Source organism: Fukomys damarensis, unplaced genomic scaffold (assembly GCF_012274545.1).
Source record: "Fukomys damarensis isolate Sample0158 unplaced genomic scaffold, DMR_v1.0_HiC HiC_scaffold_1, whole genome shotgun sequence".
Taxonomy (NCBI): Eukaryota; Metazoa; Chordata; class Mammalia; order Rodentia; family Bathyergidae; genus Fukomys; species Fukomys damarensis.
This window is the reverse complement of record NW_022900913.1, coordinates 70591675-70604846: the sequence shown is the minus strand read 5'-3', so window position 1 is coordinate 70604846 and position 13172 is coordinate 70591675. Positions and strand designations below refer to the sequence as shown.

Here is a 13172-nt window from a genome sequence, read left to right as displayed (position 1 = left end):
TTTTTTTTTTTTTTTTTGGTACCAGGGATTGAACTCAGGTCCTTGCACTTGCAAGGCAGTTTGCAGAACCACTGAGCTAAATCTGGGGCCTGATCTTTTAACATTTGTTTGCTTATATTTTGCATATACATAACATGGGTGAAATGAGTTTGTGTTTATTCTTGATACTGTGTACTTGTCTAGCTTCAGTATTAACGTTATTTTAGCTTTCAAGAATAAATAAGGGAATATAAAGGAGAAAGAGTAACTGCTTATTTATTATGGATACAACTGTAATGATATAATGATCCCTTCTTCAAAAGTTTGGTAGAACTTGTCCATGAAATTTCATGTCTCCAATCTTTATTTATTTTTTTGAGGATCTTGATATGCAGTTCTGGCTGTCCTTGAACTCACTGTGATTCTCCTGCCTCAGCCTCCCAAGTGTTGGGATTACAGGCCTGCACCAGGCCTGGCTTCATCTTTTTTTTTGTTTTTTTAACCCCTAAGTGGGAAGCTGTTCCTACTGCTAATATTGCTGCTACTTTGGTTTATTTAAGATTTCTAAGACTGTCCAGAGATTTTATTTCTTCTTGCATTTGTTTTTGTAAGTTTTATTTCTTTAGGAATGTTTTTATGTACTTTTATGTTTATTGATATAAAGTAATAAACATACTTTCTTATTATTCTTTGGGTATTGGCTTTTCTGAAATTATGTTAGTTTTGTCTATGGCCATACCACACTGTAGGTGAAATTATGTTAGCTTTTTGTTCCTAATATTTTTCATTTCTGATGTTTCCTTTCTTTATGGATTTTATTAGGCTTGACTATTTTGCTACTCTTTTCAAATAACCAGTTTTTATTTTGTTTTGTTTCTCTTTTGTCATGTTTATTTTTCTTTTGCTGATAGCTATTTTTATCTTTAATCTTTTCTTTCTACTTTCTTTGAATTTACTCTTTGATTCTTTTTTTTTTTACTTTTAACCTTACATTTAGTTCATCAATATTTCCTTTTTTCTCACATATTTAAAGTTATAAATTTCTCAAAATCACTTATGACTTATCTCAGAGGTTTTGAATAAATGAGGGACCTGAGATAATTTTGACACAGCTGTCTATACCATCCTTCTCTACATGATTTAAAATTTCTGTTATGATCTCTTCTTTGACCCATGAGTTTCAGAATTACATGTTTCTTCAATTTTAGCATATTTTAAGCCCCTTTTTCTTTGGTGCTCTTCCCAATCTCTCACAGTCCATATGCTATCTGTCTCGGACCACTTTAACAATTTCTTTCATAAAAATGAACATAGCTATCTCATAGTTCCTGTGATTCACAAATTATGCCAGCCTTTAGGGTGTTAATTCTCCCCTGCTCATCTTGGGAGATTTATGTTTTCTGACAGGAACTGTCTTCAGTGGAGTGGAATGGTCCCCGGGGCGGGCAGTATTGGATTCTGCTGAGGTCCTTTAGTCCTTGCTGACCCAGCCCAATTAGGCTTCTAACATTACAGGCTTTACTTGGAAGTCATGTGAATGCAAACTTCTCATCTGCATATGGCACAAGTCCTGGGACACCTCTGGGAGGGCCTGGTTTGTGTGGGGCATTTGGCTCATATGTGGGCTGTCCTGTCCCCTCAGCCCGCAGCCGAGGAGAACCTCCCCACCCATGGCTCAGCACCTGGTCCAAGACCAAACTTTAGCTCCTACTTCCTGTGGGCCTTTGGGAAGCCTCTTCTTTTAATGGAATGAGAGAGTTTTCCTTTCTTTTTCTTTTTAACTCCATTATATATTTAAAAGAATTCCTGCGAGTAGCTTTTTGTTTTGTTTGCTTGTTTTTGGGTACTGGGGACAGAACCCAGGGCTTCAGGCATGGTGGGCAAGCACTCAGCCTTGGGGCTGCACAACCCAACCGGGTGTTTTGCTTTGTTTTTAAAATTCATTTTGTAGAGGGAAGGACTCTTTGGGCATAACTCAGTCTGACTTGTTACTCACTGAGCCTTAGAATTAGAAATCAAGACCATGGACAAAAGAACACTGGACCATTGAGGAATAAGGAACAGGAGCAGGAGGAATCTCTGAGGGAGGTGGGGCAGCACAAGTCAGGAGAAGAACAAGGGGAGAAGAAGGAGAGCCCCCCCAGGCATGGGGATAGCTCCTCCATGGATGGCATGGAGTTCGCCTTCAGACTTAAGCTGCTTATTTATTTTATTTAAGGAAAACTTAGAGAAAAACAAAGGGAGGAGATAAGTTGGATTTATGAAGGAGACTCAGTGTTCTCTCTCCACCTCTGGTTATTTGGGGGCCACCTATGATACATGTGATAACTAAGAGTGAACCCACGTTACTGTGATCCTGTTCCACCTTTCCCTCTGCCCTCCTGGAATATTCTGACCATTATCTCTCCCATTCACATCTTTCTTACACCCCAGCCCACACACCCTCTGGGGCTCCAATTCCAAAGCTCATGGTTTCCATTTGGAGGGATTGGTTGGGTTTGTGCTGACAGCGAGGTTGACGGAGGCCGGGTAATATCCCGGAGGTCACAGTGAGGCAGATCTACAAGGAATTTATTGTGCCTGGTGCTCCCCTCTACTGCATGCTTCAGGGCTAAGCGGGATATGTCCACCTTGCCACCCACACTACAGCCAACCTGATCACAAGCAACACATGAGGCCTGCTGCTCTCACTCCCACCTCAGAGCCCCACCATGGAGAAACTTAGCTCCTCCTTTGCTCTCCTGGCTCTGACTCTTTTATTTTTAGAGATGGATTCGCACTGTGTTACTCAGGCTGGTCTGGGACTGGGCTCAAGTGTCCTTCCTGCCTCAGCTTCCTGAGTAGCTGGCATTACCAGCACATGCCATCATGTATCCAGGAGCCATTTACACTGTCACTGTTGCTGGTCAAGCCCAGACAAAGTCCAAAGTGCTGTTGACCCAGTATCCCAAACTTAAAAAGTTATCTTCTAGTAGAAGATAGCAACAGTGACCGACGTCATCTTTCTTGGCATTATGTTTTATTGAGTACAGAGTGAGTCTTTAGTATATGTGCTGCTGAAGCAAGCACCAGAGTTTGTCTTTAAATAATTTGAATAGAGGGCTTTTGATATACAGTTCTTTTATCATACATGTATTTCTTTAAAGCACAAATCTATAAATTAAAATGTAAAGGCTATAAATACACATGTACATATTGCCATAAATCTAGAACTATTTTATAAAAATAGAACTGAAACCTTAACTTTGTATATTTTGGCAACTTAACGGTAGTGTAAGGTGGTCACATTTATTAGGCATTGCTTTCCAGAGGACTCTCTCATCTCCCATATTTTTGGGGACAAAGCCTCCTTTCCCGGGATCCCCACAGAGATGCTTGGCCATGGCTCAGTATCGCCTTTCATAAAGATTGTCGTTCACCCACAATCATCAGAGCAGGAAAACTGGCTTCCAGCCCTTCCTTGGAGTGAGAAGGTGCTCCCTCTGCCTCTGCAGTGGGTGATCTCATAGTGCAGTTTGATGTCTGGACGATAGTGACTTCCATTTCCCTGTGCTTGAGGATAGCAGGTGTACACTTGGCCCTGTGCATCAGGGACGAGTTTTAAACAAAACACTGGAACAGTGTCTGCTGGGGGTGGCATCCCAGGTCAGGCAGCTCTGTCCCCCTGCCAGGCAAAGTCCTTTGCACACACAGTTCCATCCCTCATGGGATGTCCTCATGTGACAGCACAAGGAACAGTGTTTCTGGACTTTTGAGTCACCTGCTAACTGGGTGAGGCTGATTCCCCCCACCACTGGAGCTCTCTGTCAGCTGGAAAGGCATGGAGAGGAACTGGGGAGGACTCAGGCAGCACAGGCTCTGGGTCAACTTTCATCAGGTGCCTTTGGGCTGGAGGGTGGATGTCAGAAGGGAGGAGCAGGGACCCCAGACCAATGAGTTAAGTCTGCACATGAGAAGATAGTGCCCAGATGGCCCACCTCACTCTGTGGCATCCTTCTCCTAACCTGGGCCCAGGTCTCAGCTTCAGGCTTCCTGTGGCCTCAGAAGCTCAGTACATGGTAGTGCCTACAGAGCAAGGTCTGGAGAAGAGACACTTGCAGATCTATGGGCTACGGTGGGGTGGTTCAGAATGCCATAGGGGGGCTGGGGATTCAGCTCAGTGGTTCCGCCACCTGCCTCAAAAGTGCAAGGTCCCGAGTTCAGTGCCCGGTAACAACAACAACAACACCTCCAAATACAGAATGCCTCAGGGTCAGCAGATGGAGCAAAGCAGTGCAGTGAGGAACAAGCTTTGGCTCCCCTTCCCTTTCTGCACTCCCATTTTTCAGGCTGCTTTCCTATTTCACATACCCTGCCCATTTAGACATTCTCATAAAAAGCTGGTCCCCGAGAAGTTAAGGGCAAAATAGCAGTGAATCAAGCCTAGGGAAGGTGAGGGAGGAGGATGACAGAGGTTGAACAGCAGGTCCAGCATCAGTTAGACAGGAGAAGTGGGCTCTGGGGTCTGTCATGCAGCAGGTGACCACAGATGGTGACAATGTACTGTGTATTTCAACACAGCTAGAGAGGGGATTTAAATGTTCTCACCACAAAGACATGATAAAAGTGTGAGGTGCTGGTTCTGCTAATTACCCTGATTATGTCACTGTGTAATACACTGAAATATCACATTGTATTCCATAAATATTATCTATAAATTAAAATAAAACCTAGCTGGGCATGGTGGTGCACACCTGTAATCCCAGTACTCTGTGAAGCTGAGACAGAAAGATCACAGGTTTGAACCTAGCCTTGGCAACCTAACCTTAGCAAGACCCTTTCTAAAAAAAAAAAAAAGGTAGGGAGATGGAAATATACCTCAGTGTGAAGGCCCTAGGTTCAATCCACAATACTAAGAAGTGGGCGGTAAAGCAAAAAAAAATATTTAATGAAAAAGAATGTGCCCCAACATGGTACCTCTCTTCTACCCCCCACCGTGTGTTTGTGGGGGTGTGTCTGGCAGGATGATCCAAGTTGACTTCTGTTCTGTCCTGCCCTGGCAAGGTGGGAGTCTCTGTCTCTGAGGCCAGCAGAGAGCCCTGTGTGTATGGGTTTTGGTCAGCATCCCTGAGGCCTTTTCTGGATACCACACCAGCCACTAGTAGTGGCCGCTGACAGCGCTTTCTGAAATCACTGTTGGAGTGATTTTCTTTAAAACCTCCCTCTTGAAAACAAACAAACAAAAAACATAAACACCAAGAGAAAACCCCACAGTCCCTGCCTAGTTTCTGCCCATAGGTGCAGGTCACATTTCAGGGTTGGTGTCCTGGGAGGAGGGTAGAGGACATAGAAAAGATGCAGGGGCAGGATACTGCCTGCTCCAGGCTGTTGGTTGACTGTTCCGCCTGTCCCTGATACCACCTGAAAAGCAGAGAGGCCCATTGACTCCAGGACTGATGCACACATGCTTTTCTTTGCTAGAAGGTGGGCAAGATTTCCTGAACTCAACAGAAATTGCCCTTCTGAGGGAGAAATATGCCTGGGGCTCAGGTTGCCATGTCACAAAGAACTTGGGCTGTGTATGGGGGGAGCAGATGTCTGTAGGACTGTATGGCTCAGTGCAGACTCTGAATACCACCATCAGATGCTCTGAATCTGAAAATAAAGCCTCGCCCCCCAAATCCTCTCAGAAAGAAAAGGGGGTAATGACCCCGAGTTAGCTTCTGCCTTCATGATTCATTTGGGCACATGGTGTATAATAGAGTGACTCATTGTTTTGCTGGGCAGAAACATCTCCAGACCTGCTAGATCCCACAGGGGAGGTAACATGACCATTAAATTCTGAGGAACCACAGAGGGAGGTGTTTGCTGGGGAACTCACCACCTGGGATCCAGGATGGCCTCATTCCCAGGGCATAGGCCACTCCCTACCTCTTGAGGCACCCTTTTCCCCCAGCATTCCAGCTTGGATGTTACTTGCATGTAGCCTGTGGTCTGGGCCTGGGGACTGGGACACTGAAGAAAGTGGGGATGGGGAGAGGGCTGAGAACAAGCATGAGGCAGGGTCTAGCAGCTGCAGAGGGCTGGACTCAGAGGGAAGTCAAGGGTGGTAGCCCTTGCTGGGGGCCATGGCTTTCTCCTCTGTTGACAGGGACTTGGAGTCAGAGGACTGCGTCGGACTGCACAGAGCTCTCAGGTCAATGAGGCTCGCCCCCACAGCTTCTGCAAATCCCTCTGATGAGGTGTCCTTGCAGCTGTGAAAGCTGGAGATGCAGAAGAGGATGGTCTCAGGCTGAGGGTTGTAGCAGGTGCCATAGCCATTGGGGACCACAGGACCATAGCAGCAGAACATCTCCATGGTGGTGGGCACCTGGGGGAGAGAACAGGTCAGCAGCAACAGCACACTGCAACCTATGAACCTGCAAGAATGGGAGGCCTCCCAACACCCCGGGCCTCTGCTGGGATTGGCTTCTTTGGTTAATTTCCACCCTGGGGCTTCAACCAAATTAACCAAATCACCTGATTGCTTCAGCATGGGTGGACACAGCCAGCATCATAAAAACAAATGCATCTTGCTGCATGACTGTAGAGGGAGAGGGACCTGAGGCCCACTCTCGGGTGTGCAATCTGCTGCTCTGTGGGTTGGAAACTCCCAAGTGAGAGGGGCAGGGGCTGACTTTCTCCTTCACCTGGGGGCTGTTTGAAGCATGGTGGCAATCAGGGTAATTTACTAAAAGGCACCCTGGTGGCACCCAAGCAGTAGATGGCTTCCCACCAGGAATAGTTTATGAACTGGAGGGAATCTGGCCCATCTTCTCTGTTGATTTCTCCCAGATCCTTAATTACTGTCAGAATTGCATGGCTGGTCGGATTTTTTCCCCACATCAAGGCCACACACAATTACCCAGCACCAGGCGTTTCAAAGGTTGCCGTCAACTGGAGTTTCAGATCTGCACCTAAGACACTTTGAATTCAGAGCACTGGGGTTTTACAAGCTGGGTCACAAACCAAGCAAGTGTCTTGGAAGGCATTCAAGCCACAAGCACTACTTTCCAGCTGGAAAATAACCACCAAAAAGTCTACACCCAAATTAATTTTATTAGCTGCTCCTAGGGGGAAAAATAGGAAAGGTTCTTAGGCTGGTACCAGACAGGGCTTGTTTAAACCCACAGATTTCTGATGCTGTGTTCTTGGCCTTCTGAAGTAATACTGGCCATTTGAATGGGGCAGAACAAACCATTAGTCTTGCTAATAGAGTCACTGAATTGTCAGATATATTTGCTGTGCGATAGCCGCTAGTCAGAAAGCCATTCCAGAGCACTTTTCGCCCATAGATGGTTTCCTGAAGAATTTATGTTGCTGTGTTCTGATTTTGTGTGTTCATGGCTGTGAGCTCACTACTGTGATGACAAAATGAAGTCACCAAGTGGGTTCTCATTCTCCAACACAGCTTCATCAGGCCTTTCATTTCCATGTCCAATGTTTCACAAACGAGGTGGTGCCTCAGTAGCTGGGTGAGTGCGGGGGCACTTCCTCCCCTCCATAGCAGTGCCTTGCATCCTGTCTTTCTTGGGGACGGTCTCTTCCAACAGATGCTGTCTGCAGCACTGCACAGATGGGCATGCAGCCAGTCTCCTGCTACAGGATGATGCCTGTCACCTGTCTCCAGCCCCATGCAGGCCTGAGGGCTTGCAACACCAGGGTCCCCGCGATGAAACAGCACCCTCAAGTGAGGGGCAGAACGCAGTGCTCATGGTTAGAGCACTGGGATGGCTGTGCCCATTCTGCCTCCTTCGCTAAGGTGGAGTCTGTGATCACTCCCATTGAGAAGTGCAAAACAAGGGCTCTGAGCTTCAGGTCATTTTGCCAAAAGCGGCTCAGCTCAAGAAAGAGGCAGAGCCAGGCAGGGGAGGGTGGATGGATGGAGAAAATGGTCAAGGGTGTGGGCTGCACTCAGGGAGGAGGGCTTACTTCTGTGGCTTTGTAATGCAGTAGGAGGCTATGCTTGACAACAATTAATCAAATGTTTCAAAACAGCCGGTGGAGAGTTTTCATTGTCCTAACACACAGAAATGATAAATGTGATAGATACACCAATTACCCTAATCTGACCATTACGCATAGTGCACACAGACTGCAATGTCATTCTGTACCCTGGAAATATGTATAATCACGCTGTGTCAGTTAAAAATAAAATGCATTTCTTTAAAACAGACAAGGCAGAAGCAGGGTTTGGGCTGGGAGATGCCAGCCAGGGCCTTCTAATCCCTGAGCTCTTTAGAGAGCCCACTGGTCATGTGACAAGGCCTTTTGGTGACAGCTGCAAATGAAGAAGCCCTACCTGGCTGGTGGAGAGGACAAACCGGTTGCTGGTCAGGTATGTCTCGTCTGTGAATATCTCAGGTGGCTCTGTGCACAGGTCCCGGGCCAGCTCCCGAAGCCCCAGCAGGTGGTTGTCAATGGCCATCCCTGTTATGGCCTGGGGGGTTGGGGAAAGAGAGCAGGTGAGGCTCGGACTCCTCTGTGGCCTCTCCTTTCCCCTCCACCAATGCTTCAGCCTCCAGCAGGAGGCCCAGGAAGGAAGGCTAGGGAGTGCAGGATCTGTCCCTGAATCATGGTCATTGTGGGCTTGGGATCAATTCACTTAGACTAGATCCACAATCTAAGAAGCCATCTTCACCCAGGAAGCAGGCATCCTCGAAGAGGCTCCACTGACCTTCAAGGGGAAAGAGCTTGTTGAAAGATAAGAGTTTTGTTTGTTTGTTTGTTTGTTTGTTTTAATTGCAAAGATAGCTAAGCTCCTATCAAATGCAGGCTGAACAGTGGGAGCCCCCACATGACAGGGCTGGAGGGACTATGGGTGATGGTGAGCTGGAAGGGGCCAGGCCTTTGTTCTCCATCTCTCCCATGACTGTGTTCTTGCTGTTGTCTTTTGATTCCATGATTATATGGGGGCAGTTTTGGGGTCTGATGCAGATTTGGGGAGCATCCGTATCCCTAGCCTATAGCAATAAACTTTGGGTTAGCATCAGGATAATTGGAATTCTTAGGGTTCCAGTTATTGAGATGGCTGCCAGGCAGCTGCTGAGGCCCCACCCTGAACTTTGCTTGGTTTTACACGGCACGTTTTTGGATCTGACAGCTGTTCTGTGCATCTGAGAATGATGCATAAGGATGAAGCTGAAGCCCATCTCTCGGAAGGCACCTAATTATAGTCTGAAAGACAAGGTGCACAGCCACGGCTCACTTTCTTCTTCTTACTTATTTATTTATTTGGCAGTGCTAGGGTGGAATCTGGGGCCTCGTGCATGCTAGGCCGGCGCTCATCTCAGATTTCCACCCTAGTCCCACAACTCACTTCAGATGTGCCTGGCTAGGACAGAGAGGAAGGGCTGTGATCCCTCTCAGGGTGGACGGACCGCTCTTGTCATTTCCCTGGACACTTGTACTCAATCTCTGAGTTTTGTGGGTCCACAGACACAATCACCTACCCTGACTCAACCAGCTCACAGGTAGTTTGGAGTACAGCCATGAGTGGTGAGGACAGTAACTCATGCAGGGACCTTTGAGTGCCTCCTGCATGCCCAAAGTTGCCAGTACTGCAGCAGCAATGGAGAGAGCAGCCAGAGACTAAGCCTATGGTCACATGGGGGCAGTCACTAGCCATGTCACTAGCAAATAACATGCAGTCATGCACCAGGATAAGGGCTGGGCTGCAGGCACATACAATGGACAGAGTTTGTGAGAGGTGACCTGGACCACCTTGCCCATCGTGGGGAATTCCATCACTCATTTTGACCGTCAAGTGCACTCACCAGCTATCAGGTGGCTTTTCCAATTCTTTCCTCTTTCTCTTACCTCCCAGGCCACCGGGCACCAGATTCACCTATCGACCATCTTTACCTCTCCCTTCCCCACCCTTATCTTTTTGGTCTGTTATTCTTGTCAAGTTAGAACAGATCACTCAGCAGAACTGGATGGCAAGGCCATGGAAGATAGTTTTCTTTAAAATTTCATACATTTAAATTAGTTAGGTAATTTAAAAATCCAAGTATGCCAAAGACTCATGGCGCCTTGTTGGCACTGATACCCATCTACAGAGGCAACTCCTTGCCACCCTCTAGCTATTGCTTTCAATTTTCACTTCCATTGTTCCAGACCCAAAGAATGCCAGGACTGCATTTCCCTGTTTTATGTTCAATCTTCTTGAGACAGAAAAGCATATACATCCTTCTCAATGTTTGGGCACTGTATATATGAGGTGTGCATGATATTATTATGTGAGTATTCACAGCTGTATTATGTAGTACACTATGGCTAGATTTCCTTTCTTATTGCATTCTTTGTTTTCCCTAGAACTGACACTCTTTAAATCATTAAATTGTGTTTTCCCCCTCATTTAGCTTTCTATGTGTCTGTCTCCAGAACTGTGAGAAATAAGCCTGTTATATATTACCCAGTCTTAAGTATTCTATTACAGCAGCCCAAACAGATGAGAGATCGAGCAACTCCCTTTCTTTCCATCCCCATGCACCCCCATTTTTGGAGAGTGTCCCCAGTGTCTGTGCATTTCCAGGGTTCACCAGCCTCTCTTACTGTTGACTGATTCTGTTGTCATTTATTCTGTTTTCCAGCTCAAACAATTGCTGCCACCTTCCTTCCATTCTTTTTATTCTCATGAATTCATAGTATTAAAAATTCCTTGACTGTTGCTTTGGAAAGTTTCAGAGTGACAGTGAGCCCTTCAATCACCCTACCACATCTGAGTCTTACTCTCCACGCTCTGCCCTTCAATACTGCCTGGCTTCCTAACTGGCATCTCTGCTTCATGGCAAACTGCTCCCATCCAACCAGCCCTTCTGCCCCACACTGGAGCAAGGTTGGTAAGGAAGTCTAGCCCTCCTGCACTCTGACCTCAGCAAGCTGCTCACACTGATCTGCTTGCTTCTCCTCAATATGTTTTGTGCTTTCAAGACTTTGCCTGTGCACCTGCTGTTCTTCCTGGGCCCAATTCTTTCTCTTGGTCATTCAAGATTGAGTTGCAGCACCACTTCCTCTACAAAGTCTTCCTTGCTTTCAAAAGCAGAGGGAAAAGTTTGCTTCTCCATATTCACTGTTATTTCCTGAGTACTCTTTCCACAGGGATTTGAACTTAACTATGAAGGACTTCTCCAATCACAAGCCAGATTCCCTGAGGATAGGGTTTGTGAGTTCCAGGGTTTGTTTTCTAGCACCTGGTACCTCACATGGCACAAAGTAGGAAAACAATAACAGCAACAGCAACATATCCATGGATTTCAGGGCTGGGTACTTGCTATAGCTCGAGTCTGAAATGTCTCTTGGAGGTTGGTGTATTAAATGAAGTCTTAGCCCCCAGCTTCGTGCCAATTGGCAAAGTGCTAGTGGATAATCTCCTGGTCATTGGGGATGTCCCCTAAAAGGGGCAGTAGGACCTCAGTCCAACTCTTCCTCTCCCTGTTTCTTCCCCACCATAAGTTGAAGGTTTTGCACCACCATGGGCACCTGACATGATGTGCTGTTTCACCACAGCTCAAAAGCAATGTGGCCAACTGACCATGACTGAAATGTAAGCCAGAATAAATCTTCTATCTGTCTCTATCTTAGGTAACATGTTACAGTAATGGAAAGCTACGCTTAGTTTTCCCCAAAGAGAACAAACATGAAACTACTGAGATAAATTACAGAGCTAGCGACTGAGTTAGAGGAAAATCTACACTGGTTCAAAATCCAGAAGTACACTGTACTTGCTTTCAAGTGCAGAGAGTGGAATCTGGCCAATCTTTTCTATAGGTTATCTGACCCTTTTCAGACTACATTAGAGTGATTTGCAATTAATGCATAGATCACCAGCCCAGTAGATACTTGTTCTCTATTTTCTGTATGGAGAAGATCCTCTTTGTAGTACAAGAAAAGAAATTATTTTCCTAAATAGGGAGACATTCCCCTTCCAATTTTGATGTCAGTATTAATTTTCAGCAAAGACTTTCTATTCATAGGTAGCATAAACAGGAACAAGGAAACAAGAGGCAAAATCAGTCTGAGGTAGAACAAATGTCACCTCATTTACTGTGATTGTGCCAGGGTACAGGCTGCCCTCATTTACCGGGCTGGAGCCCTGCACCCTCATAGTTAGCTTCTCTTGTATAAACTGTAAAGTGCTGTACATTTCGTGTGCTATTATTCCAAAGGATTTCAAACACCACTCATTCTGCTCTTGTAAGATCTGGTGTACAAGAAGGAATGGTGTGTTACCTACATTGTAAAAGCAAGAGAGAGGAGGCTGTGAGAGGGGGTGGCCTGCCATGTCACCAGGACGTCGGTGGCTGAGCTGTGACACAGGGCCTCAAGCAGGCCCCAGCTCCTCACAGGCTTTTGCACGCACGGCTGCTGTAGTCACCAGGCACGTGATGTCACTCACCATGACTGTGTACTCAGTCTGAGCCCGGATGGCATCCCTCAGGAGCTGTCCCTTCTCAGAAGCCTATGACAGAGAAGAGAGACAATGCCCAGGGCTTCAGATCTCACCTCCATGGCCAACAGAGCCAGAGACACAGGTGTTGCTGGCCTACAGGTGGCTCCCAGGTTGGCACGGGACTTACAGGCATGGCAGCCTCATGGTCAGTCATGGCTCTCACAAAGGCCAGTGCCTCCGGAGTGGCTGATCGGATGTTGTCCACACGCCCCTCCCGGAACCGCCGAATGGATGCGCTCTCATAGGTGGGAACCAGTCTCTGGTGGCGCCTGCAGAAGATAAAGATGAATGGCAAGCGGTAATTTCTTCTCAGGGAATCATAAACACAGAAAGAAAAATAGCCTTGGCAGGCTTCATTATTATAGTCCTGACTCAGCTTGGCTGTGTATTTCATTTTAATGTTGATAGGATTGAGAGAATCCCCGAGATGAATGCCAGGAGCCTTTAATAGCAAGAGTCACACACACGTGTAGAAGGTAGGGTTGCTGCACTGATGGGAAATAAGGAGGTGCCTGGGTGCTTTCTACGACATCCCCAATCCCCTGGGAAAGCTGGAATTTTCTGAGATTCACTGAGAGTTTGATGAACAGTGTAGAATGGAGTAATTGTGCAATTAATCATTCACACCCTGGAGGGAGTTTGGTTTTATTTAAAGTAATTCAGCTGTGACCTCCAGACCCAGGCAGGCATGAGGAGGGGGTAGTCTAGGTGGCACTGTGGC

The 13172-nt window shown here is 46.5% G+C and overlaps 1 protein-coding gene across 2 annotated transcripts in view; it reads right to left on the bottom strand.

The window, feature by feature from the left end:
* Window positions 1-3168: 3168 nt before the first annotated feature.
* Window positions 3169-13172, bottom strand: part of Chat (choline O-acetyltransferase) — a 42360-nt gene continuing 32356 nt past the window's right edge. For both annotated transcript variants that reach the window (XM_033761898.1, XM_010622508.2), the window contains exons 12-15: window positions 12579-12720; window positions 12398-12460; window positions 8300-8437; window positions 3169-6328 (exon numbers count right to left, since the gene is read on the bottom strand). In XM_033761898.1, the coding sequence (XP_033617789.1) occupies window positions 6059-6328; window positions 8300-8437; window positions 12398-12460; window positions 12579-12720 (613 nt within the window). In that variant the 3' untranslated portion in view covers window positions 3169-6058. The remainder of the gene's footprint in view (window positions 6329-8299; window positions 8438-12397; window positions 12461-12578; window positions 12721-13172) is intronic.